Raw genomic sequence first — 23986 nt, 5'->3', positions numbered from 1 at the left:
CTGAGGTTTGTGAGGCCACCTGCTTTTTCATGTAAAATGAACAACAGGAGCTGCTGCCAGTGAACAGTCTGATTTCTGGCCTGAAATAGGGACCGTTTCCAGGCCTGTATGATAGAAACAGTGCTTACAAACCTTAATAGACTGTGCTTTCATGCTATCTGCTACAGCACCGGACGAAACATCTGCATTCATTTCAAAGGGGAGATTGCATACAGTTTCCTGAAGAGCAGAATCTACACGGAAGTGATTCACCCACATTGTTTGTAAGTTACAATAATGTGGCCTTTGGTTTAAGGTGGAAATCCATTCTAATTTAGTACCGGCAATTAGAAAGAATATGCATAATCATCCTACAAAAGCTCAGCCCCACTAGCTGCACTAGGATTTTTGCTATGTTTGTTATCACTTGTCTGTAACAGATTTTTACTGTTTGATTTTAAGTAAGGAATTTACCCCATGGCTATAGCATTCCAGAGGGTGTTCTAATTTACAGCATTTTCCCAATAAATTTTGATATGTCGCAGCCACTCTTAAAATCAGTGGAACTGCCAGCTCTGGATAGCTTCTTGAATATTCATAAAGAAACCTGTATCATATGAAACATATTAGAAAGTAAAAAGAAAAATTCAGAGACTATGAGTTTTCTTTCAAAAGCAGTTATAATTCTGAAATGCATTCAGTATTTTAACAGATCTTAAGGCATTTTATCATTATAAAAAACTTGAAAGGCAGGCAGAGAGGTTTTAGCGACTCCATTTTGAGATAAGGAAACTGAGTCAATGTAATTAAGTGGTTTTCCTAAGTGAGTCGCAGATACAATACTTGAAACTAAAACATCCTGATTATTTGGTAGTTTCTGGCTAAGGATATCTACTTACTTTTACTAGAAATTAATTGCAAGGGTTTGAGTAAGAATACAGTTTTGTCAATAATCTTGGAGACTAAATTTTATAAATATTGCAAATTTTGGAAAGTGCTGGTTAGGTATTAAGTCACCATCTTCCCCCTCTTTTCAAATAAACCTTCAAGCATGAGTAGTCCATGCCTAATTTAGGTATTCCTCTGAATTTCAAGAAAGAGAAATGCACACTCCAGAATATTTTAAAAGGAATCATAGTATCACAAAAGGGACCTTTGATGTTACTTTGTCCACCCACCATAGCTTACAATTAGAACCCAAAAGCCTGGAGAAATTAAGTGACTATACCTACATCTGAAAGCTTATATGTGACAAAACTAGGACTGGAACTCAAGTCTCCTAACTCCTAGTCCAGTGTGCTTTCCACTAGGAAGTTGTACTTGTTGACTTCTTTTTCAGTACTAAAGGTAAATTTAGGTTTTGTAGCAAGTGGGCTCAGATAATGACATTTACTTTTATAAGCCGGCATCAAACATAATTTCAGAAAAAAATAACTAAAGTCATTCTACAAAGAACTTTGAGGAAAACTCACTCTTATGTTTTGTTAGAATTTAGTTGCTCTAAATAAATTTCACATAATGACTTTGGAAATATTTCAATCACACAGCAAAATTGTCTTAATATTATATGTTGAAATCTGTTTGCCTTACACACAAATCAATATGTACTTCCTGAATGGACACCAGAGATGTGAATACGCCACCTCTCTAGTCTTTAAATGCCACACTATGGGTTTGGTAGTAGGTATTAAATTCAGTAGGATAGAAGGGCTGACCACGTATAACAATCTGAAGCTCTTGCTCATCTCTAAGTCCCTTACAGTAAAATTTGCAAACACTTGGCCTTCACTGTATTTTATAAAATTCCTATATTAGTTGTCAAAATTTAAAAATCAAGAAATTTCCAGATTCTCTCAAAATGCAATAAACCCAACCACCCAACTTTTGACTGCACAAAGCATCTCCTCTTGCCCGCAGTTCCTACTTAACCACTCATTTGCATCACTGGTTGGTCTCTGTCAGCATTTGAATCTGCAACCCCTAACAAAGAATCCATAAATATAGTATTCCATCACTAAGATTTTACAACAAGCTACATTACTCTTGCAGGAACTCTTCTTGCTTCTCAATGAATTGTTTGCATACAAATTGGTCTTCAGTAAACCTGCTGAGTGTCAGGGATACTTGGTCAGGTTTGTCATCATTTTCTGAGTTGATAATGCACTCCCCCCTGAATGGCACTGGCTGTTCACAGCACTGAGTGATTTTGCTGGTAAGGATAGCCTGTTTAGAACAGGTATAGTTCATAAGCTGACTCTATAAAATATAAAAGGAAGGAGTTATTTTGATGATTTCATTCTGAACTTATTTATTTTTATTGTTATTACTAGAAAACCAGAGAAAGAACTTGGCATTTAAAATATTGTTTTATCCTTGGCAAAAAGAGAAACCAAAAAAAATCATTTATTGTGACTCACTCTAATGAGGAAAGTTTCCCCATTTGACCTTACACAAGTGTCACAAGCACTTTTAGCATCTTTTAAAGAACATAAAGAGAGACACACTGCATTATTTTTATTACTAGAGAAACAACAACTATAACAATGCATTATAATAGAAGCTTTATAAGAGATGTTCACACATGATGCTTTGGGAGAAAAAAGAGAGATTGACAATCCAGCCCAGATGGGAGATCAGAGTGAGGATCCTGAAAGAGTAAAGTCTTAAAGGGCAAGTAGAAATTAATTGGGAGCATATGTGAAGGAAGAGCATTCTAGAATTATTCATCTTTCTATGTAAAGAATCTTAAAGGTGAGAGAGCATGATATATTTAGGAAATGGTATTTAGGATGTTTGGAGGTCACTGAGAAAATTTAGCTGAGAAATGATGGGGCTTGAAACAAATCAGTGATTGGATAGACTTAAGAACTTCTGAGGGGTAGAGTTCACAAGATTTTAATTAAAAAAATTATGTTGGGGGCAAATGGGAGTAAGAAAGGAGACTCTGGGATGATATGGGGAACTGGGTCAATGGTAGCACAATTTACTAAAATTAATATTCAGGAGAAAGAACAGGCTTGGAGAGGGTGGTTAAAGAGGAAGGCCAAAGAGTTCACTGTTAGAGTGTAGAGTTTATGATGATTGGAGGTATCTTTGAGGCATCCACATGGAGATTTCCTATAAGCAAGGGAAGTACAAATTACAGAGTCAGAATAGAAGAATGGGCTGATGGTCTAGATCTAAGAGTGGTCAGTTGTAGCTATATTATGAGGTTAGGATGACGAGGGAGAATGTATGCATTATTTAAACAATTAACATGCTCTTAGTGGCTTAACAGAATCAAGTGTATTTCTCTTTCAGTAAAGTCCTACTAAAGAGGGAAAACTGTATCCTTCAGGATACGGTTCCATGAACAAAACTGATAAAGGCTCTATTATCTTCAAACTATGGCTTCCTATTTGTCCTTGACATTAAAATACAAATGTGGGAATTCTGCTTGGAAAAGATGGTGATATAAAATACTCCAGGGTTCCATTGCCCCACAGAATAGCTGGACAACTAGCAAAAAAAAAAAAAAAAAAAAAAAAAAATGGCAGAGCCGTCTTCCTCAAAACTCCAGAACAGTTAAAGGGTTGCAGTGATTGGGCAAGTGCTGATTCAAGAAAGCATAGCTTTAAAAATGGTAGGAGAAGATCATGGCACCCTTGCTGGCCACTCCCTACCCTCTCCCCAGTGAAGTGTGGAGCTGGCCTACGCTCCCATTGCAAGTCCCGGGCCTGTCCCAGAGGGAGTAGAATATCACCTATGGGCATATCCTGCATGTTAGTCCCAATCTATCAGGTGGCAGCTGGAAAGACTAAACCAGGAAACTCCTCTCTGTCTCAACATCCCAGATATTGACCTCCAGGCAGAAGCAGCTTACTGACAGCTAAAGCGGTGTAAGAAGCAATTAAGTCCAAGTGGCTTGGGGCAAATGATCAAACTTTAAGACATATATTATATCACCTGGGAGAGGAGAAAGTGTATTTCATAGAAAGTAGCGGGGGCATTTGGAATTGGAGGAATTTCTAAGTCACAGCAAGCAGAAGCCCATGACAAGACATATGCTCAGAAAAGATGGCATTTACCCTGCACTTCACTTTTGCCTCAGGCTGATCTTCTTGATATGAGAGCTAAATTCTGAAGAAGAGCACTAGCCAATGCAGAGCCAATTTGCAAATACTGTGAAAGATGCTTTCTGCATTGGTTTGTTTGTTTTTGTTAGCTCCTGGAACTCAAGGAACTCTCTGTCATATCACTAGTTAGATACAAAATTAAGGAGTTAAGGAACAGAGAGAGCTCAGGGATTAAATCCCAAGTTAATACATTAAATGTTAAAATGTATAATGTGCAAGAAAAGATTACAAGGCAAACAAAGAAATGAAAAATGATGGCCTGTTCAAAGGATCAAGATAAAAATTCAGAAACCATCAGCAAAGAAAACCAAATACTTTGGACATACTGGACAAAAGCTAAAAAAATTATCTCAAATAGGCTTAACGATAAAGGAAAACATGGAGAAAGAACCAACAGATATCAGGAAATGATGAATGTACAGTATGATAGTCTCAGGAAAAAAAAAAAAAAAGAAATTCAAAAAAGGAACCAAACAGAAAACTGTAAGTAAAGAACACAATAACTGAAATGAAAAATTCCCTAGAGGTTTTCAACAACACATTCAAGCTGGCAGAAGAAAGAATCAATGAACTTGAAGACAGCACAATTGAAATGATACAGACTGAGAAGCAGAAAGAAAAAAGGAATGAAAAAATATGAACAGAGCTAGAGCAGTGTAATGAAACATTTAAAGTGCTGAAAGAAAATAATTGCCATCAAAGACTTTTATATCTAGTGAGACTGTCTTTCAAAAATGGAGCAGAGATTGAAACATTCTCAGAAAAACAAAAGCTGAAGGAGTTTGTCACAACAAGGCCTGCCCCACAAGCGATATTAAAGGAAGTTCTTCAGACTGAAACGAAAGGACACTAGATAGCAGATACAAGTAGCATGAAGAAATAAAGATCTCCAATAACAGTAACAATAAGGATAATTATAAATGCCAGTGTTATTGTTTTGTACTTTTTTATAAGTAACTTTACTTTTTGCTTCATATAGGTTCTATTTTAGTCAGGGTTTTTAGGTGATTTATTATAGGAATTGGCTTACATGACCATGGGTATTGGAAAATCCATTTTCCATAGTGCAGGCCATGAGTTAGGACTTCCAAAAAGGTTTCAATGAATTCCCCAGGAGAAGATGGTTGGCTGATGCGGAGATAGAAATTTTTCTTTCTTACTGCTAAAATCATCAGTTTTACCTTTAAGGCCTTTAACTGATTGGATAAGACTCCCCTTATTGCTTACGGCATTCGGCTTTGTTGACTACAGATGTAATCAGCTATAGATGCAATCAACTGACAAATGATTTAGTCTATGAAACACCATCACAGAAACAATCAGGTCAGTGCTTGCTTGACCAAAGAACTGGAACCATAACCTAGCCAAGTTGACACATGAATGCGAACAACACAGTTTCAAAAATGCAAATAAATAAAAAGTTATGATATAACAATGGTTTTGGACAGAAATCTATAAATATATAATTTATAACAAGTCTGAAAAGAAGGTGGAGAGATAGAGAGGTATAGGAAGAGTTTTTGTGTCTGCTATTGAAGTTAACATAGCATCAAAATCAGAGGTGACTGTTTTAGATTTAGGATATAAACCTAAAAGAAACCACAAAGAAAAGAAACCTAAAAGAAACTACAAAAGGAGGTGGGGCAAGATGGTGGATTGGTGAGGTGTATGTTTTAGTTACTCCTCCAGGAAAGTAGGTAGAAACAGGAACTGCGTGGACTGGACACTGCAGAGCAATCTGACTTTGGGCATACTTCATACAACACTCATGAACACGTCGAATTGCTGAGATCAGCAAAATCTGTAAGTTTTTGCAGCCAGGGGACCCGCGCCCCTCCCTGCCAGGCTCAGTCCCATGGGAGGAGGGGCCATCAGCGCTGGGAAGGAGAAGGGAGAAATGCAGTGGCAGCTCTTATTGGAAACTCATTCTACTGATCCAAACTCCAACCATAGATAGACTGAGACCAGACACCAGAGAATCTGAGAGCAGCCAGCCCAGCAGAGAGGAGATGGGCATAGCAAAAAACAGCAAGAAAAACTCCAAAATAATAGCGGGGGCTTTTTGGAGTTCTGGTGAACATAGAAAGGGGAGGGGCAGGGCTCAGGCCCTGAGGCTCATATGCAAATCCCGAAGAAAAACTGATCTCTCTGCCCCCTGGATCTTTCCTTAATGGCCTTAATGGCTTTGTCTCTTGGCATTTCAATAACCCATTAGATCTGTGAGGAGGGCTTTTTTTTTTTTTTAATTTTTTTTTTATTCTGTTTCTAAAACAATTACTCTGGGGGTCCCAGTGCAGAAAACCTCAAAGACTTGCAATTTGGGCAGATCAAGACAACAGCAGAGCTAGGAGAGCTCTGACACAAAAGGCAATAATCCAGTGGCTGAAAAAATTCACTAAGCACCACAACTTCCCAAGAAAAGGGGTGGTGTCCGCTCACAGCCATCATCCTGGTGGACAGGAAACACTCCTGCCTGTCACCAGCCCCATAGCCCAGAGCTGCCCCAGACAACCCAGTGTGACAGAAGTGCTACAAAACTGGACGTGAACATTAGCCTTCCCTGCACCCTCAGCTGGCTGTCCCAGAGTTGGGAAGGTGGAGCAGTGTGAATTAACAAAGCCCCATTCAGCCATCATTTCAGCAGACTGGGAGCCTCCCTACACAGCCCAGCAGCCCAGAACCACCCTGGGGGGATGCCACTCACCTGTGACATAGCACAGTCATCCCTCAACAGAGGACCAGGGGGTGCACGGCCTGGAAGAGGGAACCACTCGCAAGTCTCAGGGGCCTACGCCAATACCAAGGACTCATGGGTCAGTGGCAGAGACAAACTGTGGCAGTAGTGAACTGAAGGATTAGACTATTGCAGCAGCTTTAAAACTCCAGAAACACTAGGGCGATTTGATTGTTAGAGCCACCACCCCTCCCTGACTGCCCAGACACACGCCCCATATACAGGGTGGGCAACACCAGCTATACATGCAAGCTTCGTACACCAATTGGACCCTACAAGACTCACTCCCCGACTCACCACAAAGGCAAAGCAGGGGAGAACTGGCTTGTGGAGAACAGGTGGCTTGTGGATGCCACCTGCTGGTTAGTTAGAGAAAGTGTACTCCACGAAGCTGTAGATGTGATAAATTAGACATAAGGACTTCAATTGGTCTACAAATCCTAAAAGAACCCTATCAAGTTAAGGAAATGCCAAGAGGCCCAAAACAACAGAAAATTATAAAGCATATGAAAAAACCAGACGATATGGATAACCCAAGCCCAAGCACCCAAATCAAAAGATCAGAAGAAATACAGCACCTAGAGCAACTACTCAAAGAACTAAAGATGAACAATGAGACCATAGGATGGGATGCAAAGGATATCAAGAAGACCCTAGAAGAGCATAAAGAAGACATTGCAAGACTAAATACAAAAAACAGATGATCTTATGGAAATTAAAGAAACTGTTGACCAAATTAAAAAGATTCTGGATACTCATAGTACAAGACTAGAGGAAGTTGAACAACGAATCAGTGACCTGGAAGATGACAGAATGGAAAATGAAAGCACAAAGGAAAGAATGGGGAAAAGATTGAAAAAATTGAAACGGATCTCAGGGATATGATAGATAATATAAAACGTCCGAAGATAAGACGCATTGATGTTCCAGAAGGGGAAGAAAAGGGTAAAGGTCTAGGAAGAGTATTCAAAGGAATTGTTGGGGAAAACTTCCCAAATCTTCTAAATATAAATGCACAAATCATAAATGCCCAGCGAACTCCGAATAGAATAAATCCAAATAAACCCACTCCGAGACATATTCTATCACACTGTCAAGCACAGAAGAGAAGGAGCAAGTTCTGAAAGCAGCAAGAGAAAAGCAATTCACCACATACAAAGGAAACAGCATAAGACTAAGTAGTGACTACTCAGCAGCCACCATGGAGGTGAGAAGGCAGTGGCACAATATATTTAAAATTCTGAGTGAGAAAAATTTCCAACCAAGAATAGTTTATCTAGCAAAGCTCTCCTTCAAATTTGATGGAGAGCTTAAATTTTTCACAGACAAACAAATGCTGAGAGATTTTGCTAACAAGAGACCTGCACTACTGGAGATACTAAAGGGAGTCCTACAGACAGAGAAACAAAGAAATGACAGAGAGACTTGGAGAAAGGTTCAGTACTAAAGAGATTCGGTGTGGGTATGTTAAAGGATATTAATAGAGAGAGGGGAAAAATATATATGACAAACATAAACCAAAGGATAAGATGGCTGATTCAAGAAATGCCTTCACGGTTATAACGTTGAATGTAAATGGATTAAACTCCCCAATTAAAAGATATAGATTTGCAAAATGGATCAAAAAAAATGAACCATTAATATGTTGCATACAAGAGACTCATCTTGGACACAGGGACACAAAGAAATTGAAAGTGGAAGGATGGAAAAAAATATTTCATGCAAGCTACAGCCAAAAGAAAGCAGGTGTAGCAATATTAATCTCAGATAAAATAGACTTTAAATGCAGGGATGTTTTGAGAGACAAAGAAGGCCATTACATACTAATAAAAGGGGCAATTCAACAAGAAGAAATAACAATCATAAATGTTTATGCACCCATTCAAGGTGCCACAAAATACATGAGACAAACACTGGCAAAACTAAACGAAGCAATTGATGTTTCCACAATAATTGTGGGAGGAGACTTCAACACATCACTCTCTCCTATAGATAGATCAACCAGACAGAAGACCAATAAGGAAATTGAAAACCTAAACAATCTGATAAATGAATCAGATTTAACAGACATATATAGAACATTACATCCCTAATCACCAGGATACACATACTTCTCTAGTGCTCATGGAACTTTCTCCATAATAGATCATACACTGGGACATAAAACAAGGCTCAATAAATTTAAAAAGATTGAAATTATTCAAAGCACATTCTCTGACCACAATGGAATACAATTAGAAGTCAATAACCATCAGAGACTTAGAAAATTCACAAATACCTGGAGGTTAAACAACACACTCCTAAACAATCAGTGGGTTAAAGAAGAAATAGCAAGAGAAATTGCTAAATATATAGAGACGAATGAAAATGAGAACACAACATACCAAACCTATGGGATGCAGCAAAAGGGGTACTGAGGGGGAAATTTATAGCACTTAATGCATATATTAAAAAGGAAGAAAGAGCCAAAATCAAAGAACTAATGGATCAACTGAAAAAGCTAGAAAATGAACAGCAAACCAATCCTAAACCAAGTAGAAGAAAAGAAATAACAAGGATTAAAGCAGAAATAAATGACATAGAGAACAAAAAAACAATAGAGGATAAATATCACCAAAAGTTGGTTCTTTGAGAAGACCAACAAGATTAACAAGCCCCTTGCTCGACTGACAAAATCAAAAAGAGAGAAGACCCATATAAACAAAATAATGAATGAAAAAGGTGACATAACTGCAGATCCCAAAGAAATTTAAAAAATTGTAAGAGGATACTATGAACAATTGTATGGCAACAAACTAGATATTGTAGAGGAAATGGACAATTTCCTGGAAACATATGAACAACCTAGACTGACCAGAGAAGAAATAGAAGACCTCAACCAACCCATCACAAGCAAAGAGATCCAATCAAAAATCTTCCCACAAATAAATGCCCAGGGCCAGATGGCTTCACAGGGGAATTCTACCAAACTTTCCGGAAAGAAGTGACACCAATCTTACTCAAACTCTTTCAAAACATTGAAGAAAATGGAACACTACCTAACTCATTTTATGAAGCTAACATCAATCTAATACCAAAACCAGGCAAAGATGCTACAAAAAAGGAAAACTACCAGCCAATCTCCCTAATGAATACAGATGCAAAAATACTCAACAAAATGCTTGCAAATTGAATCCAAAGACACATTAAAAAAATCATACACCATGACCAAGTGGGGTTCATTCCAGGCATGCAAGGATGGTTCAACATAAGAAAATCAATCAATGTATTACAACACATTAACAATTCAAAAGGGAAAAATCAAATGATCGTCTCAATAGATGCTGAAAAAGCATTTAACAAAATCCAACATCCGTTTTTGATAAAAACACTTCAAAAGGTAGGAATTGAAGGAAACTTCCTCAATATGATAAAGAGCATATATGAAAAACCCACAGCTAGCATAGTACTCAATGGTGAGAGACTGAAAGCCTTCCCTCTAAGATCAGGAACAAGACAAGGATGCCCGCTATCACCACTGTTATTCAACATTGTGCTGGAAGTGCTAGCCAGGGCAATCCGGTAAGACTAAGAAATAAAAGGCATCCAAATTGGAAAAGAAGAAGTAAAACTGTCATTGTTTGCAGATGATATGATCTTATATCTGGAAAACCCTGAGAAATCAACGATACAGCTACTAGAGCTACTAAACAAATTTAGCAAAGTAGTGGGATACAAGATTAATGCACATAAGTCAGTAATGTTTCTATATGCTAGAAATGAACAAACTGAAGAGACACTCAAGAAAAAGATACCATTTTCAATAGCAACTAAAAAATTCAAGTACCTAGGAATAAACTTAACCAAAGATGTAAAAGACCTACACAAAGAAAACTACATAACTCTACTAAAAGAAATAGAAGGGGACCTCAAAAGATGGAAAAATATTCCATGTTCATGGATAGGATGGCTAAATGTCATTAAGATGTCAATTATACCCAAACTCATCTACAGATTCAATGCAATCCCAATCAAAATTCCAACAACCTACTTTGCAGACTTGGAAAAGCTAGTTATCAAATTTATTTGGAAAGGGAAGATGCCCCGAATTGCTAAAGACACTCTAAAAAAGAAAAACGAAGTGGGAGGACTTACACTCCCTGACTTTGAAGCTTATTATAAAGCCACAGTTGTCAAAACGGCATGGCACTGGCACAAAGATAGACATATAGATCAATGGAATTGAATTGAGAATTCAGAGATAGACCCCCAGATCTATGGCCAACTGATCTTTGATAAGGCCCCCAAAGTCACTGAACTGGGTCATAATGGTCTTTTCAACAAATGGGGCTGGGAGAGTTGGCTGTCCATATCCAAAAGAATGAAAGAGTACCCCTACCTCATACCCTACACAAAAATTAACTCAAAATGGATGAAAGATCTCAATATAAAAGATAGTACCATAAAACTCCTAGAAGATAATGTAGGAAAACATCTTCAAGACCTTGTATTAGGGGGCCACTTCCTAGACTTTACACCCAAAGCGCAAGCAACAAAAAAAATAGATAAATGGAAACTCCTCAAGGTTAGAAGTTTCTGTACCTCAAAGGAATTTCTCAAAAAGGTAAAGAGGCAGCCAACTCAATGGGAAAAAAATTTTGGAAACCATGTATCTGACAAAAGACTGATATCTTGCATGTATAAAGAAATCCTACAACTCAATGACAATAGTACAGACAGCCCAATTATAAAATGGGCAAAAGATATGAAAAGACAGTTCTCTGAAGAGGAAATACAAATGGCCAAGAAGCACATGAAAAAATGTTCAGCTTCACTAGCTATTAGAGAGATGCAAATTAAGACCACAATGAGATACCATCTAACACCGATTAGAGTGGCTGCCATTAAACAAACAGGAAATTACAAATGTTGCAGACTTGGAAAAGCTCGTTATCAAATTTATTTGGAAAGGGAAGATGTTGGAAGGGATGTGGAGAAATTGGAACTCTTGTTCATTGTTGGTGGGACTGTATAATGGTTCAGCCATTCTGGAAGTCAGTCTGGCAGTTCTTTAGAAAACTAGACACAGAGTTACCGTTCGATCCAGTGATTGCACTTCTCAGTATATACCCAGAAGATCGGAAAGCAGTGACACAAACAGGTATCTGGACGCCAATGTTCATAGCAGCATTATTCGCAATTGCCAAGAGATAGAAAGAACCCGAACGTCCTTCAACAGATGAGTGGATAAATAAACTGTGATATATACACACAATGGAATACTACACGGCAGTAAGAAGGAACGATCTCGTGAAACACATGACGACATGGATGAACCTTGAAGACATAATGCTGAGCGCAATAAGCCAGGCAGAAAAAGAGAAATATTATATGCTACCACTAATGTGAACTTTGAAAAATGTAAAACAAATGGTTTATAATGTAGAATGTAGGGGAACTATCAATAGAGAGCAATTAAGGAAAGGGGAACAATAATCCAAGAAGAACAGATAAGCTATCATCGGTAAATTTAACATTCTGGGAATGCCCAGGAATGACTATGGTCTGTTAATTTCTGATGGGTATAGTAGGAACAAGTTCACAGAAATGTTGCTGTATTAGGTTAACTTTCTTGGGGTGGAGTAGGAACATGTTGGAAATAAAGCAGTTATCTTAGGTTAGTTGACTTTTTCTTACTCCCTTGTTATGGTCTCTTTGAAATGTTCTTTTACGGTATTTTTTTTTAATTAGTTTTTTTTATTGTTTTATTTTTCATACAGTTGATTTAAAAAAAAAGTTAAAAAAAAAAAAAACAAGGAAAAAATATGTAGAGCCCCCTTGAGGAGCCTGTGGAGAATGCAGGGGTATTGGCCTACCCCACCTCAATGGTTGCTAACATGACCACAGACATAGGGGACTGGTGGTTTGATGGGTTGAGCCCTCTACCTCAGGAGTTACCCTTGGGAAGACTGTTGCTGCAGAGGAGAGGCTAGGCCTCCCTATAATTGTGCCTAAGAGCCACCTCCTGAATGCCTCTTTGTTGCTCAGATGTGGCCCTCTCTCTCTACCTAAGCCAACTTGAAATGTGAAATCACTGCCCTCCCCGCTACGTGGGGTCAGACACCCAGGGGAGTGAATCTCCCTGGCAACATGGAATATGACTCCCGGGGAGGAATGCAGATCTGGCATAGTGGGATGGAGAACATCTTCTTGACCAAAAGGGGGATGTGAAAGGAAATGAAATAAGCTTCAGTGGCAGAGAAATTCCAAAAGGAGCCGAGAGGTCACTCTGGTGGGCACTCTTACGCACAATTTAGACAACCCTTTTTAGGTTCTAAAGAATTGGGGTAGCTGGTGGTAGATACCTGAAACTATCAAACTACAACCCAGAACCCATGAATCTTGAAGACAGTTGTATAAAAATGTAGCTTATGAGGGGTGACAATGGGATTGGGAAAGCCATAAGGACCACACTCCCCTTTGTCTAGTTTATGGATGGATGAGTAGAAAAATAGGGGAAGGAAACAAACAAACAAACAAAGAGACAAAGGTACCCAGTGTTCTTTTTTACTTTAATTGCTCTTTTTCACTTTAATTATTATTCTTTTTATTTTTGTGTGTGTGCTAATGAAGGTGTCAGGGATTGATTTAGGTGATGAATGTACAACTATGTAATGGTACTGTGAACAATCGAATGTACAATTTGTTTTGTATGACTGTGTGGTATGTGAATATCTCTCAATAAAATGAAGATTTAAAAAAAAAGAAACTACAAAAAAATCTGAAAAGAAATATATAGAAGGAAATAAGATACTCAAAATAGCATTTTAAAAAATCACATAAATATGTAGGCATTAATAGAAGAATTGAGGGACAAAAAAAGTTATAAGATTTACAAAGATCAAAAAGCAAAATGGCAGAAGAATGTCCTACATTAGCAGTAACTATTTCAAATGTAACCAGATTAAACTTTCCAGTCAAAGGCAGAGATTGGTAGAATGGACAAAAGTGCATGACCTTCCCTAATATTAACATCTTGCATTCGCGTGGTACATTTCTAAGGTATTAATAACAGGGTGGTAAACGGGAACACTGTATTTTATGCATGATTTTCCTGTAAACCCACAACTTCTTGGAAAAAAAAAAGTTTGCAAGCAGTTCCCTTAATTCAGCCTCAAGGAGGTTAAAAGTAAAAGGAAGGGCGGGGGGAAGACCTGGGGTAGCTATACTAACATGAAATAAAATAGACTTTAAATCAAAAACTATTACAAGAGACAAAGAAAGGCACTATATATAATGATAAAGGGGAAATTCAAAAAGAATATACAACAATTATAAATATAGGTGCACATAATGGCAGAGCCCAAAAATGTATGAAAAAAATACTGATAGATGTGAAGGGAAAAATTGAAAGTGCTATATTAATAGTAGGAGATTTCAATACACCAACTTCAATAATGGATAGAACATCTAGACAAAAAATCAATAAGGAAATAGAAGAATTGAATAATACTACAATCCAGCTAGTTCTAACAGACATATATAGAATACTTCACCCAACAGCAGCAAGATACACATTCTTCTCTAGTACACATGGAATATTCTCCATGACAGAAAATATGTCAGGTCACAAAAACAAGTCTCAATAAATTAAAAAATAGTGCAATCATACCATGCCTCTTTTCCAACCACAATGGAATGAAACTAGAAATCAATAACAGAAGGAGAATTGGAAAATTCCCAAATATGCACAAATTAAACAACACACTCTTAAACACCAATGAGGAAAAGAAGAAAGCACAAGGGAAATTGGAAATGTTTTGAGGTAAATAAAAATAAAAACACAACATACCAAAACTTATGGGATGTCACAAAGGCAATATGAAAAGGAAATTTTTAGCTCTAAATGCTTACACTGAAAAAGAAGAAATATCTCAAATGAGAACCTTCACCTAACAACTGGAGGAGCTAGATAAAAGAAGAGCAAACTAAACTCAAAACAAGCAAAAGAAGGAAATAACAAAAATTAGAGCACAGATAAATGAGAGAATATTTTAAAAATAGAATCAACAAAGCTTAAAGATGTTTCTTGGAGACTGATAAAATTGATAAACTTTTAGACAGACTGACAAAGAAAAAAAGGAAGAAGATACAAATAACTGAAATCAGAAATGAAAGGAGGGCATTACTACCAACCACAAAGAAATAAAAAGGATTTAAAAGGAATACTATGAACAACTGGATGCCAAAAAATTAGATGAACTAGATGAAATGGACAAATACCTATAAACTCACAAACTACCTACACTGACTCAAGAAAAAATAGAATATTTCAATAGACCAATAACAAGTAAAGATATTGAATCATTAGTCAAAAATCTCCCTACAAAGAAATGCCCAGGACCAGATGGCTTCACTGGTGAATTGCACCAAACATTCCTAGAAGAATTATCACCAGTCCTGCTCAAACTCTTCTAAAAATTTCATGAGGAGGATACACTACCATGGTGGTTTGAAGCTGTATGTACTCGAAAAAAAAACATGTTCTTAAATCTAATCCAGAAGTTCAGATACTGAGAGAGAAAGCCATGGAAGCAAGAAACTGAAATCAACAAAACCTGGAAAAGAAGAGAGAAACCAGCAGACACCGCCATGTGACAGAGGAGTCAAGGGTTGCCAGCAACTAGTCTTCAGGAAGAAAGCATCTCCTTGATGCCTTTATTTGGATATTTTCCTGTCCTCAAAACCATGGAATAAATTGCTGTTGTTTAACCTGACCTATTTCTTGGTATTTGCTTTAAGCAGCCTAGGAAACTGAAACAACTCCCTAACTTATAGAAAAAGGCCAACATCACCCTAGTATCAAAGCCAGATAAAGACAACACAAGAAGAGAAAATTGCAGATCAAATCCCTTCTGAATGTAAACGCAAAAACCCTCAACAAAATGCTAGCAAACCAAATCCAACAGTATATTAAAAAATTATACACCATGATCAAGTGGAATTTATTCCAGGTAAGAAAAAGTGATTCAACATAAGAAAATCAATTGATGTAATGTATCACATTAATAGAATGAAGGGGAAAACACACATGATCATCTCAATGCAGAAAGGGCATTTGACAAAATCCAGCACCCTCCTTGATAGAAAAAACAAAACAAAACAAAACAAAAAAAACTTGGAAGTATAGGAATAAAAGAAAATTTTCTCAACATGATAAAGAGCACGTATGACAGACTCACAGCTAACATCACACTCAACGGTGAAAGACTGAATACTTTCTCTCTATGATCAGGAACAAGACAAGGATGCCCACTGTCACCACTACTGTTCAACATTGTACTGGAAAGTCTAGACAGAGAAATTTGGCAAGAAAAAGAAATAAAGGGCATCCAAATTGGAAAAGAAAAATTAAAAGTTTCCCTATTTTTATATAACATCCCTCTATATACAGAAAATACTGAAAAATACATGACAAAGTTATTGGAGCTAATAAATAAATTTAGCAAAGTGGCAGGTTATAAGAGCAACACAAAAATCAATAGTGTTCCTATACACTAGTAAGGAGCATTGTGAAGAGGAAATCAAAAAAAACTTCCATTTACAATGGCAACTAAAATAAGCAAATATCTAGGAATAAATATAACCAAGGATGCAAAGGACTTGTACACTGCAAAACATTGCTGAAAGAAATAAAAGACCTAAATAAATGCAAGGACATTCTTTATTCATGGGTGGAAGACTAAATATCATTAATATGCCAATTCTACCCAAAGTAACTTATAGATTCAATACAATCCCAATCAAAATTCCAAAAGCCTTCTGTGCAGAAGTGGAAAAACCAATTATCAAATTTATATGGAAGAATAAGTATTCCCAAATATCCAAAACCATCTTGAAAAGAAAGAACAAAGTTAGAGGACTAACACTTACTAATTCTAAAACTTATTACAAAGCTACAATAATCTAGAGTATGGTATTGGCACAAGAAGACATATAGGACAATGAAATCAAATTTAGAGTTCAGAAATAAACCCTCACATCTAAGGCCAATTTATTTTTATAAGGGTACCAAGTATATTCAATGGGGAAAGAATAGCCTCTTCAACAAATGGTGCTGGGAAAACTGGATATCCATATGCAAAAGAATGAGGTGGATACCTCACACCATATACAAAATCAACTCAAAATGGATCAAAGGTCTAAATATAAAAACCAAAACTACATAAATCCTAGAAGACAAAATAGGGAAGCAGCTTCAGGAGCATATGTTAGGCAAAGGTTTCTTAGACTTTACACTAAAAGATTGAGCAACAAAAGAAGAAATAGATAAATGGGACTTCATCAAAGTTAAAAACCTCTGTGCATCCAAGGACTACATCATGAAATTAAAAGACAACCTACAGAATGAGAGAAAATATTTGGAAATCACATATCTGATAAGGGTTAAATATCCAGAATATATTTTAAAATGCCTACAACTAAGCAACAAAAAGACAAACAATTCAATTTAAAAATTGGCAAAGACTTTAAAAATTGGCAAAGACTTGACTAGACATTTCTCCAATGATGATATAAAATGGTCAATAAACACATGAAAAGATGCTCAACATCATTAGATATTAGGGAAATACAAATAAAAACCAAAATGAGATACCATTTCAGACTCACTAGAATGACTGCTATTTGAAAAACAAACAAACAAACAGAAAATGACAAGCATTAGAGAGAATGTGGAGAAAAAGGAACACTTGTTCATTGGTGAGAATGCAAAATGGTGCAATCACTATGGAAAACAGTTTGGGGATTCCTCAAAAACTTTAGTACAGAATTACCATATGACTCAGCAATTTCACTTGTAGGTATATGCCCAAAAGAACTGAAAGCAGAGACTTAAACTGATATTTGCACACCAATGTCCATAGTGGCATTATTCACAATTGCCAAAAGAAAGAATCAACCCAAGTATCTTTAAGGGATGTGTGGATAAACAAACTGTGGTAAATAAATAAATGGATTATTATTCAACCATAAAAAGAATGAAGTTTTAATACATGCAACAGCATGGATGCATCTTGAAGACATCATGTTGAGTGAAATAACTCAGGCGCAAAAGGACAAATATTGTATGATTTCACTGATATGAAATAATTTGTTTAAGCAAACTCACAGAGTCAGAAACTAGGACACAGGTTACAAGGGGCTGAGGTGTGGATAGAGAATGGGGAGTGATGCTTAATTGGGACACAGATCCTGTTTGGGCTGATGGAAAAATTTTGGTAATGGATAGTGGTGATGGTAGTACAACATTGTGAATATAATTAACACCACTGAATTGTATGTTTGAATGTGGCTAAAGGGCAAATTTTTAAGTTGTATATATGTTACTAGAATCAAAATTTTTTAAAACCATAGAATTGCACAATGCAATGAACTCCAATGTAAACTATGGACTATAGTTAATAATATAATTATTATAATATTGTTTCATCAATCATAACAAAGGTACCACACTAATCTAAAAATAAGTAAAGCTGTGTATATGAGGGGTGGATTATGGGAACTTTGCATGATTTTTCTGTAAATCTGCAATTTCCTTCATTTAAAAAAAATTTTTTTTTAATGTTTTTAAAAATCCCAGCCATGGAATGCCGGTGTGAAAGCAGCGCTGAGGAGTTTTTTATGGGATATGCCTAGAAATGACATCAGTCACTTCCGATCACTTTCCATTGGCCATAACTTGATCACATGGCCCCACCTACTTGTGAGACAGACAGGGAAATGTAGTCCTTGACCCCAAATCTCTCCTACACTGTGGGAGGGGAGCATGAATCCTTGTTGGATGGATAGCCATCACTGGCAGCATTTGTTAAGTAGGGAAGGAAAAGAGCCAAGAACAGATCTGTAGGGAATATCAGTTTTTAAAGGCAGTTGTAGAACAAGAAGCCCATGATGGGACTGAGGGTAAGAAGCCAGGGATGTAGAAGGAAGACAAAAAGAAAGTAGTGTTGGGAAATACAGGGGACATAAGCTCTTTAGATGGAGAAATTGGTGTAAAATATGTCAGATGTCAAATGTCAAATGATATGGGGACAGAAAGAACATGTTAAAATTGGCCTCACTGGCAACTTTGCCAGTAGCAGCCACAGTTGTGTGGTACAGACAGATGTCAGGTAAATCAGAAAATGAGCAAACAGGAGATTTAGAAAATAGGAACAATTCTTATGAATTGCTCTTTTGAAATATCTGAAAAGAAAGAGAAAGAACAATTGTGGTAGGCGTGGCTAGGAACATAGAGTACACAGGCACACACACTCACATGCACACGTGTACACGTGCATACACCCATATACATACATAACTTCATATAATACATGCGGATAGGCTGGATATGTTTTTTATATGTTTTTATGTCGAAGGGGAAGAGCCAGTAGGTGATGTTGAAGACATAGAAGAGAGGATGAAAATTGATGAAAGAAACTATAAGGATACAATCATTCCAAGAAGATGCAAAACCTTCCCCCTATCTGTTGTCTTCTAGAAGTACATTTGCAGTCCTCACTGGAAAAGTAAATCAGTGCAGTGGGTGATAGCTGAGGATCTCCTGATTCTAATCCTGACCTGCCACTTTCTAGCTGTGAGAGTCTGGGCATGTTACTTCACCTCTTTGTGCCTCGATTTTCTAATCTACAAATTGGAGCTAAAAAAAAATAGTTCCTAAAGTCATGGGGATTAAATGAGTTAATAGTTAAGAATATAGAACAGAGCCTGGCTATTAAAGTGTTTGTTAAATAAACATAATTAGAAATAGTGCTTGGCACATAAAGCATTTAAAAAATGTTAGTATTATAGTAACTATTATACAATCCTAAAATGTTGGTCCTATAATCCCTTGAAGTTAAAGAGAGAGAAAGAAACCCTCACTATATAAAATTTAATTATGTTGACTGAGTGACACAATAGATTAATAAACTATATTAATTTATATATTTTAATACTAAAAATTAATATCCATTATAAGCATACTTGCTTTGTGAGTTGGTGCAAAATTTTGAAGCATCATAGTATGTGAAATATGAGCACTGATAAAAACGGAAAATTTTCTAAGACACACACAAGTGCATGTGATCCCTAAACATTCCTGATAGCATTATGAGAAATATTATATGCAAAAGAGCAAAATTAATATAAAAATAGTGGAATTTTTTTGTACAAAAGAAATAATACCTTGAGTGGAATAATTATTGTTAACAAGGTTATTTAGAAAGAATGATTATAAAGAAAATAAGTCAATCAAAACAACTGGGATAAAAGCAATTAAGCATTAAACATACCTGAGGAAAGAATTAATAAAATTAAAAGTGGAAACACAATTGAATTAATAAATAAATCCAAGACATCGTCTTGGAAAAGACCAATAAATTAAATAATCCCTTGGAAAAGCTAAATAATTAAAAAAGAAAACACAAATATGTGGGGAAAAGAGGTGTAGTTACATAATTGGAGGCGTTTTTATTATCAAGTAACACACAAATTACTTCTAAAAGAGAAAATGCTATTGAATGACACATTTTTAAGGAAAATGTATAATACAAAACCTGACAAAACAGAAGTAAATGTTAAAATATACCTATAACAAAAGAAATTGAAATGCTATCAGATGGAGTCCATCACAAAACCCCTCCATTCTACTCTTCCATAACATTTAACATAGGCCTCACAGTTTCATAGACAATTCTTTCAAACCTTCAAAAAACACATAATTCTTAATGCTATTTAAATTATTTCAGAGAATTAAAATGGAAAACATTCCAATTAATATTTTAGAAGTTAGCATAACAGAATACCAAAATCTGATAAAGCATATGCTGAAAAAGAGATATATAGACCAATCTCACAGTAAATCATATATAGAGGTATAGCAAAATTGGATTTACTTGAAGTTTATAAAGAAAAATTAAGATTTCTTTTAATATAATTTACCAATGAATAAGTCAAAGGGTAGAAACCAAATGATTATCCCAAAATGACAAAAAAGATATTTGCTGATGCTCAGAATCCATCCTAATTAAAAACAAAACAAAACAAAACAAACAAACAAAAAAACTCACCTCTGAAACAGAATGAGCAATCTCTTGGCTCATAATCTCTGTCAAGCCAGAAATTCTAATCTTGTTCCCACTATAGTCTGGCCCAAGACAAGAATGCCAAAATAATCTATAGTTATTTAGTATTGTTTGTGGATACCTGTCAATGCAATTAAGTAACTATAGATTGTTCTGGCATTCCTGTTGTAGTCCAGACTGAATGAGAGTGGTTCTATTGCATCCAGATTTTATTGCGATCTTTTCAATGATTTTCTATTTTAATTGACATTACTGCCCACTCACTTCATCTGTTGTGTAATGGAACTAAAGTTGTTGAGGGTGGGGATCCTTGCCCATGGGAGTCTTGGATGTCTCCATGAAATGTTCCTATTTTCTTTTTTTGCCTCTGTTTTTTATCTTCACGAAAATTACTCAATTTTCAACTTGCAGAATGAATGGAAACATGATTTATAACTTGTTGCTTACTAAAGCCTTATCACCTTTTGACAGTTACAATTCTTTTTTCGTTCTCTAGTATTTTGAGATTTGACATTTGGACATGAACAGGTGAGAAATGACAATCACTATTTTAGACTCATTATACTACTATCACCTTTATTTAAGAATTTCAAGTTTTCCAAAGGCTGAAGTGAGATTTCAGAAAAGAGAGGGTCTTACCCTGCCAAGAACACATTCTACCGTATTGCCTTCACAACAAGTCTGATGCAGACTTTTAGTATCCATTGTCAGTTTGGCAATTTCAGAGAAATCAGCTTTAGGTTGTTTTTTAGTAAGCAGAACCAATTCCCTGCAAAGAAAAATAAGTACATTTAGGCAGTATTTTGAATTCAATCCTTTGTAAAATTAGCTCGAATTCACTGAGTAGCCAAAAGAATATAAATACATTTGCAAATGTGGCGCTAAGAGAGTATATTATAAGTGCATTCTATTTCTTCAAAGGTAGTTCTGAGAATTAAGTAAAAAAGAAAGCAAATTCAATTAATAACCATGTAAAATATGGTCATTATCACTTGGAGAAGATGAGTTGCTTAAATAGGTAATAGAATACAAAAATTTGTGTTTCAGTTTCCAGTTTCTTAGCTGACTAGCCTTGGCAGTTTTTCTGACCTGACTCTCCTAGGTAAAACTCTTTGTGCTAAAGACAGAAGTTACAATAGGCTTGGGTCTCCCCTACCTCTGCTGACACCTGAGAAACATTCCTGAACTTTCTCTGGAAATAGGAGAATGGGCCTGCCCTGTAAGGAGAACTGAGCTTCCAGATACTCCAATCTTATCCTAAATTGGGGAAGAATATGATATGGGGAAGATGTATGTCTTCAAAGGTAAACTTGGATAGAAAAATATTTTGGGTCACGAAAGAGACAAACCAAGTAGCATCAAATTCTCCTCCCATCCCACACTTCTCCCTCTTCATCCCTAGTTAACACCACTTGCTTTCTCTGTTTTACGTAATGTTGCAGCCAAGATCTTTCCAATCTTCCAAGAAAAAAGGATACCTTTGTCGCCAACCTTTACCATGCAGAACAAAACAGTAAGTGCCCACCTTTTAATGCCCAGCATCTTCTCAGCACTGAGGAAGAGACCAAGGGATTTGAGAGGATGGAAGAAATTGAGATGGGAGATAATGGGAGGAATTGAGGATTATGCAATTTCATCCACAGTCCTATATTCCCTATTGAACAGGCAAGTAGCATAGGAGCCAGGTTTGTATTGAGAGACATTCTTAAATGAGGAACAAATGACTTTTCAAATGTGTTTAATCAAAAGGGGTGACCCAACAACAACAAAAGTCCACAATTCTAAATGGGTAACTTACACTGCTTTTGCTATTCTGTGATTGAATTTATTCCCAATCTCACATAAGTGATGATGTCTTAAAGACATTTCTGTGATGTATTTTCTGATGGGCTCTAGCTGTAATCAGAAAAAAATAATTGATCAAACAAATACAATGATTTCATCATTTGCAGTAGAGAAATAGAGAAAAGTAAAAAAACTGTTATCTCCTCAAAATTAGAAGGTCTTTTATTGCCTTGCTTAAAAGAAGCCAAAATGCAAAAGCATTACATGGTGCTTTTTGTAAAATGGCATCTCACTTCCCTAGAGGTCACTTGTCCCAGAACCTCAAATATTTAGAATATAAATGAGAACAAGAAAGTAAGTAAATAAAAGTCCAGAGAGATGTATTTTGCTTTTATGCCCTGTCAGCTTGGACATGTTTCATACTGCTTGTCTAAAATTTATACTCCTGTTTTGCAATATATATTAATGAACCTCCCCCAAATGTTCATATTCTTTAACCTAGGACTTCCACTTTTGAAAAGCCATTGCAAATAAATTTTTCTAAATTAATAAAAATATAATTATGCAAAAAGAAGTATATGCATGTTTTGTAAGGAAATATATCCATGTTTTCTTATGTTAGCAAGATTTTAGAGACAAATAAAATGGTTCAACAGCAGGGTGATGGTTAAGTAAATAATGGCACATTATTTTTGAGGATTATACTTTTAAAAATAGGTTATGTTTAAATCTTAACTGAAACTATATATTCACTGTAATCAAAACCATGTACAAAATAAAATCTATGCATAGAAAAATTAATAAAAGGACATTGACTAAAATTGTTTCTGTGTGGTGAGAATATAAATAATATTTTAAAATTTCAGAACAGCTCTACATTTTCACTTAAAACATTATATTGGTCATACATTAATTTTACAAAGGTTAAAAAATGTATACAAATGCAATAGTCAAACCACAAAACTGGCATAATAATAATTATTATCATTTGAAATCAAACACAAAAAAGTTTACCCACTCCTTCATAAGAAAGTCTCCGAGGTCTTAACTCATAGAACAGATACTCTGCTAATAGGCACAATTTTTACACAATTGATTACCTAATTTTCTCTGAGGTAGGAGCAAGAGCTGCTAGCAACAGACATTCTGGCAGCAGCAAGATGTGACTGTAAACATTCTAAAAGTAAGAAAAAGGAGGAAAGAACTCAATAGATTTTGAAGCAGAGCAGCAATTAGGCGAATGTTTGGGATAAGAATAGCATTGAATA

General features: G+C 36.0%; 1 protein-coding gene across 4 annotated transcripts in view; it reads right to left on the bottom strand.

Annotated features, from left to right (window-relative positions):
* Positions 1 to 23986, bottom strand: part of LOC119529506 (alpha-fetoprotein-like) — a 58237-nt gene that overhangs the window by 24687 nt on the left and 9564 nt on the right. For 2 of the 4 annotated variants that reach the window (XM_037829960.1, XM_037829958.1), the window contains exons 6-9: positions 22732 to 22829; positions 21573 to 21702; positions 2021 to 2235; positions 454 to 586 (exon numbers count right to left, since the gene is read on the bottom strand). In XM_037829960.1, the coding sequence (XP_037685888.1) occupies positions 454 to 586; positions 2021 to 2235; positions 21573 to 21702; positions 22732 to 22829 (576 nt within the window). The remainder of the gene's footprint in view (positions 1 to 453; positions 587 to 2020; positions 2236 to 21572; positions 21703 to 22731; positions 22830 to 23986) is intronic. The other 2 variants (XM_037829959.1, XM_037829961.1) reach the window with 2 other exon arrangements.

This window comes from Choloepus didactylus, chromosome 3, assembly GCF_015220235.1.
Source record: "Choloepus didactylus isolate mChoDid1 chromosome 3, mChoDid1.pri, whole genome shotgun sequence".
NCBI classification, from domain to species: Eukaryota; Metazoa; Chordata; class Mammalia; order Pilosa; family Megalonychidae; genus Choloepus; species Choloepus didactylus.
This window is presented reverse-complemented; position numbering and strand designations above follow the sequence as displayed.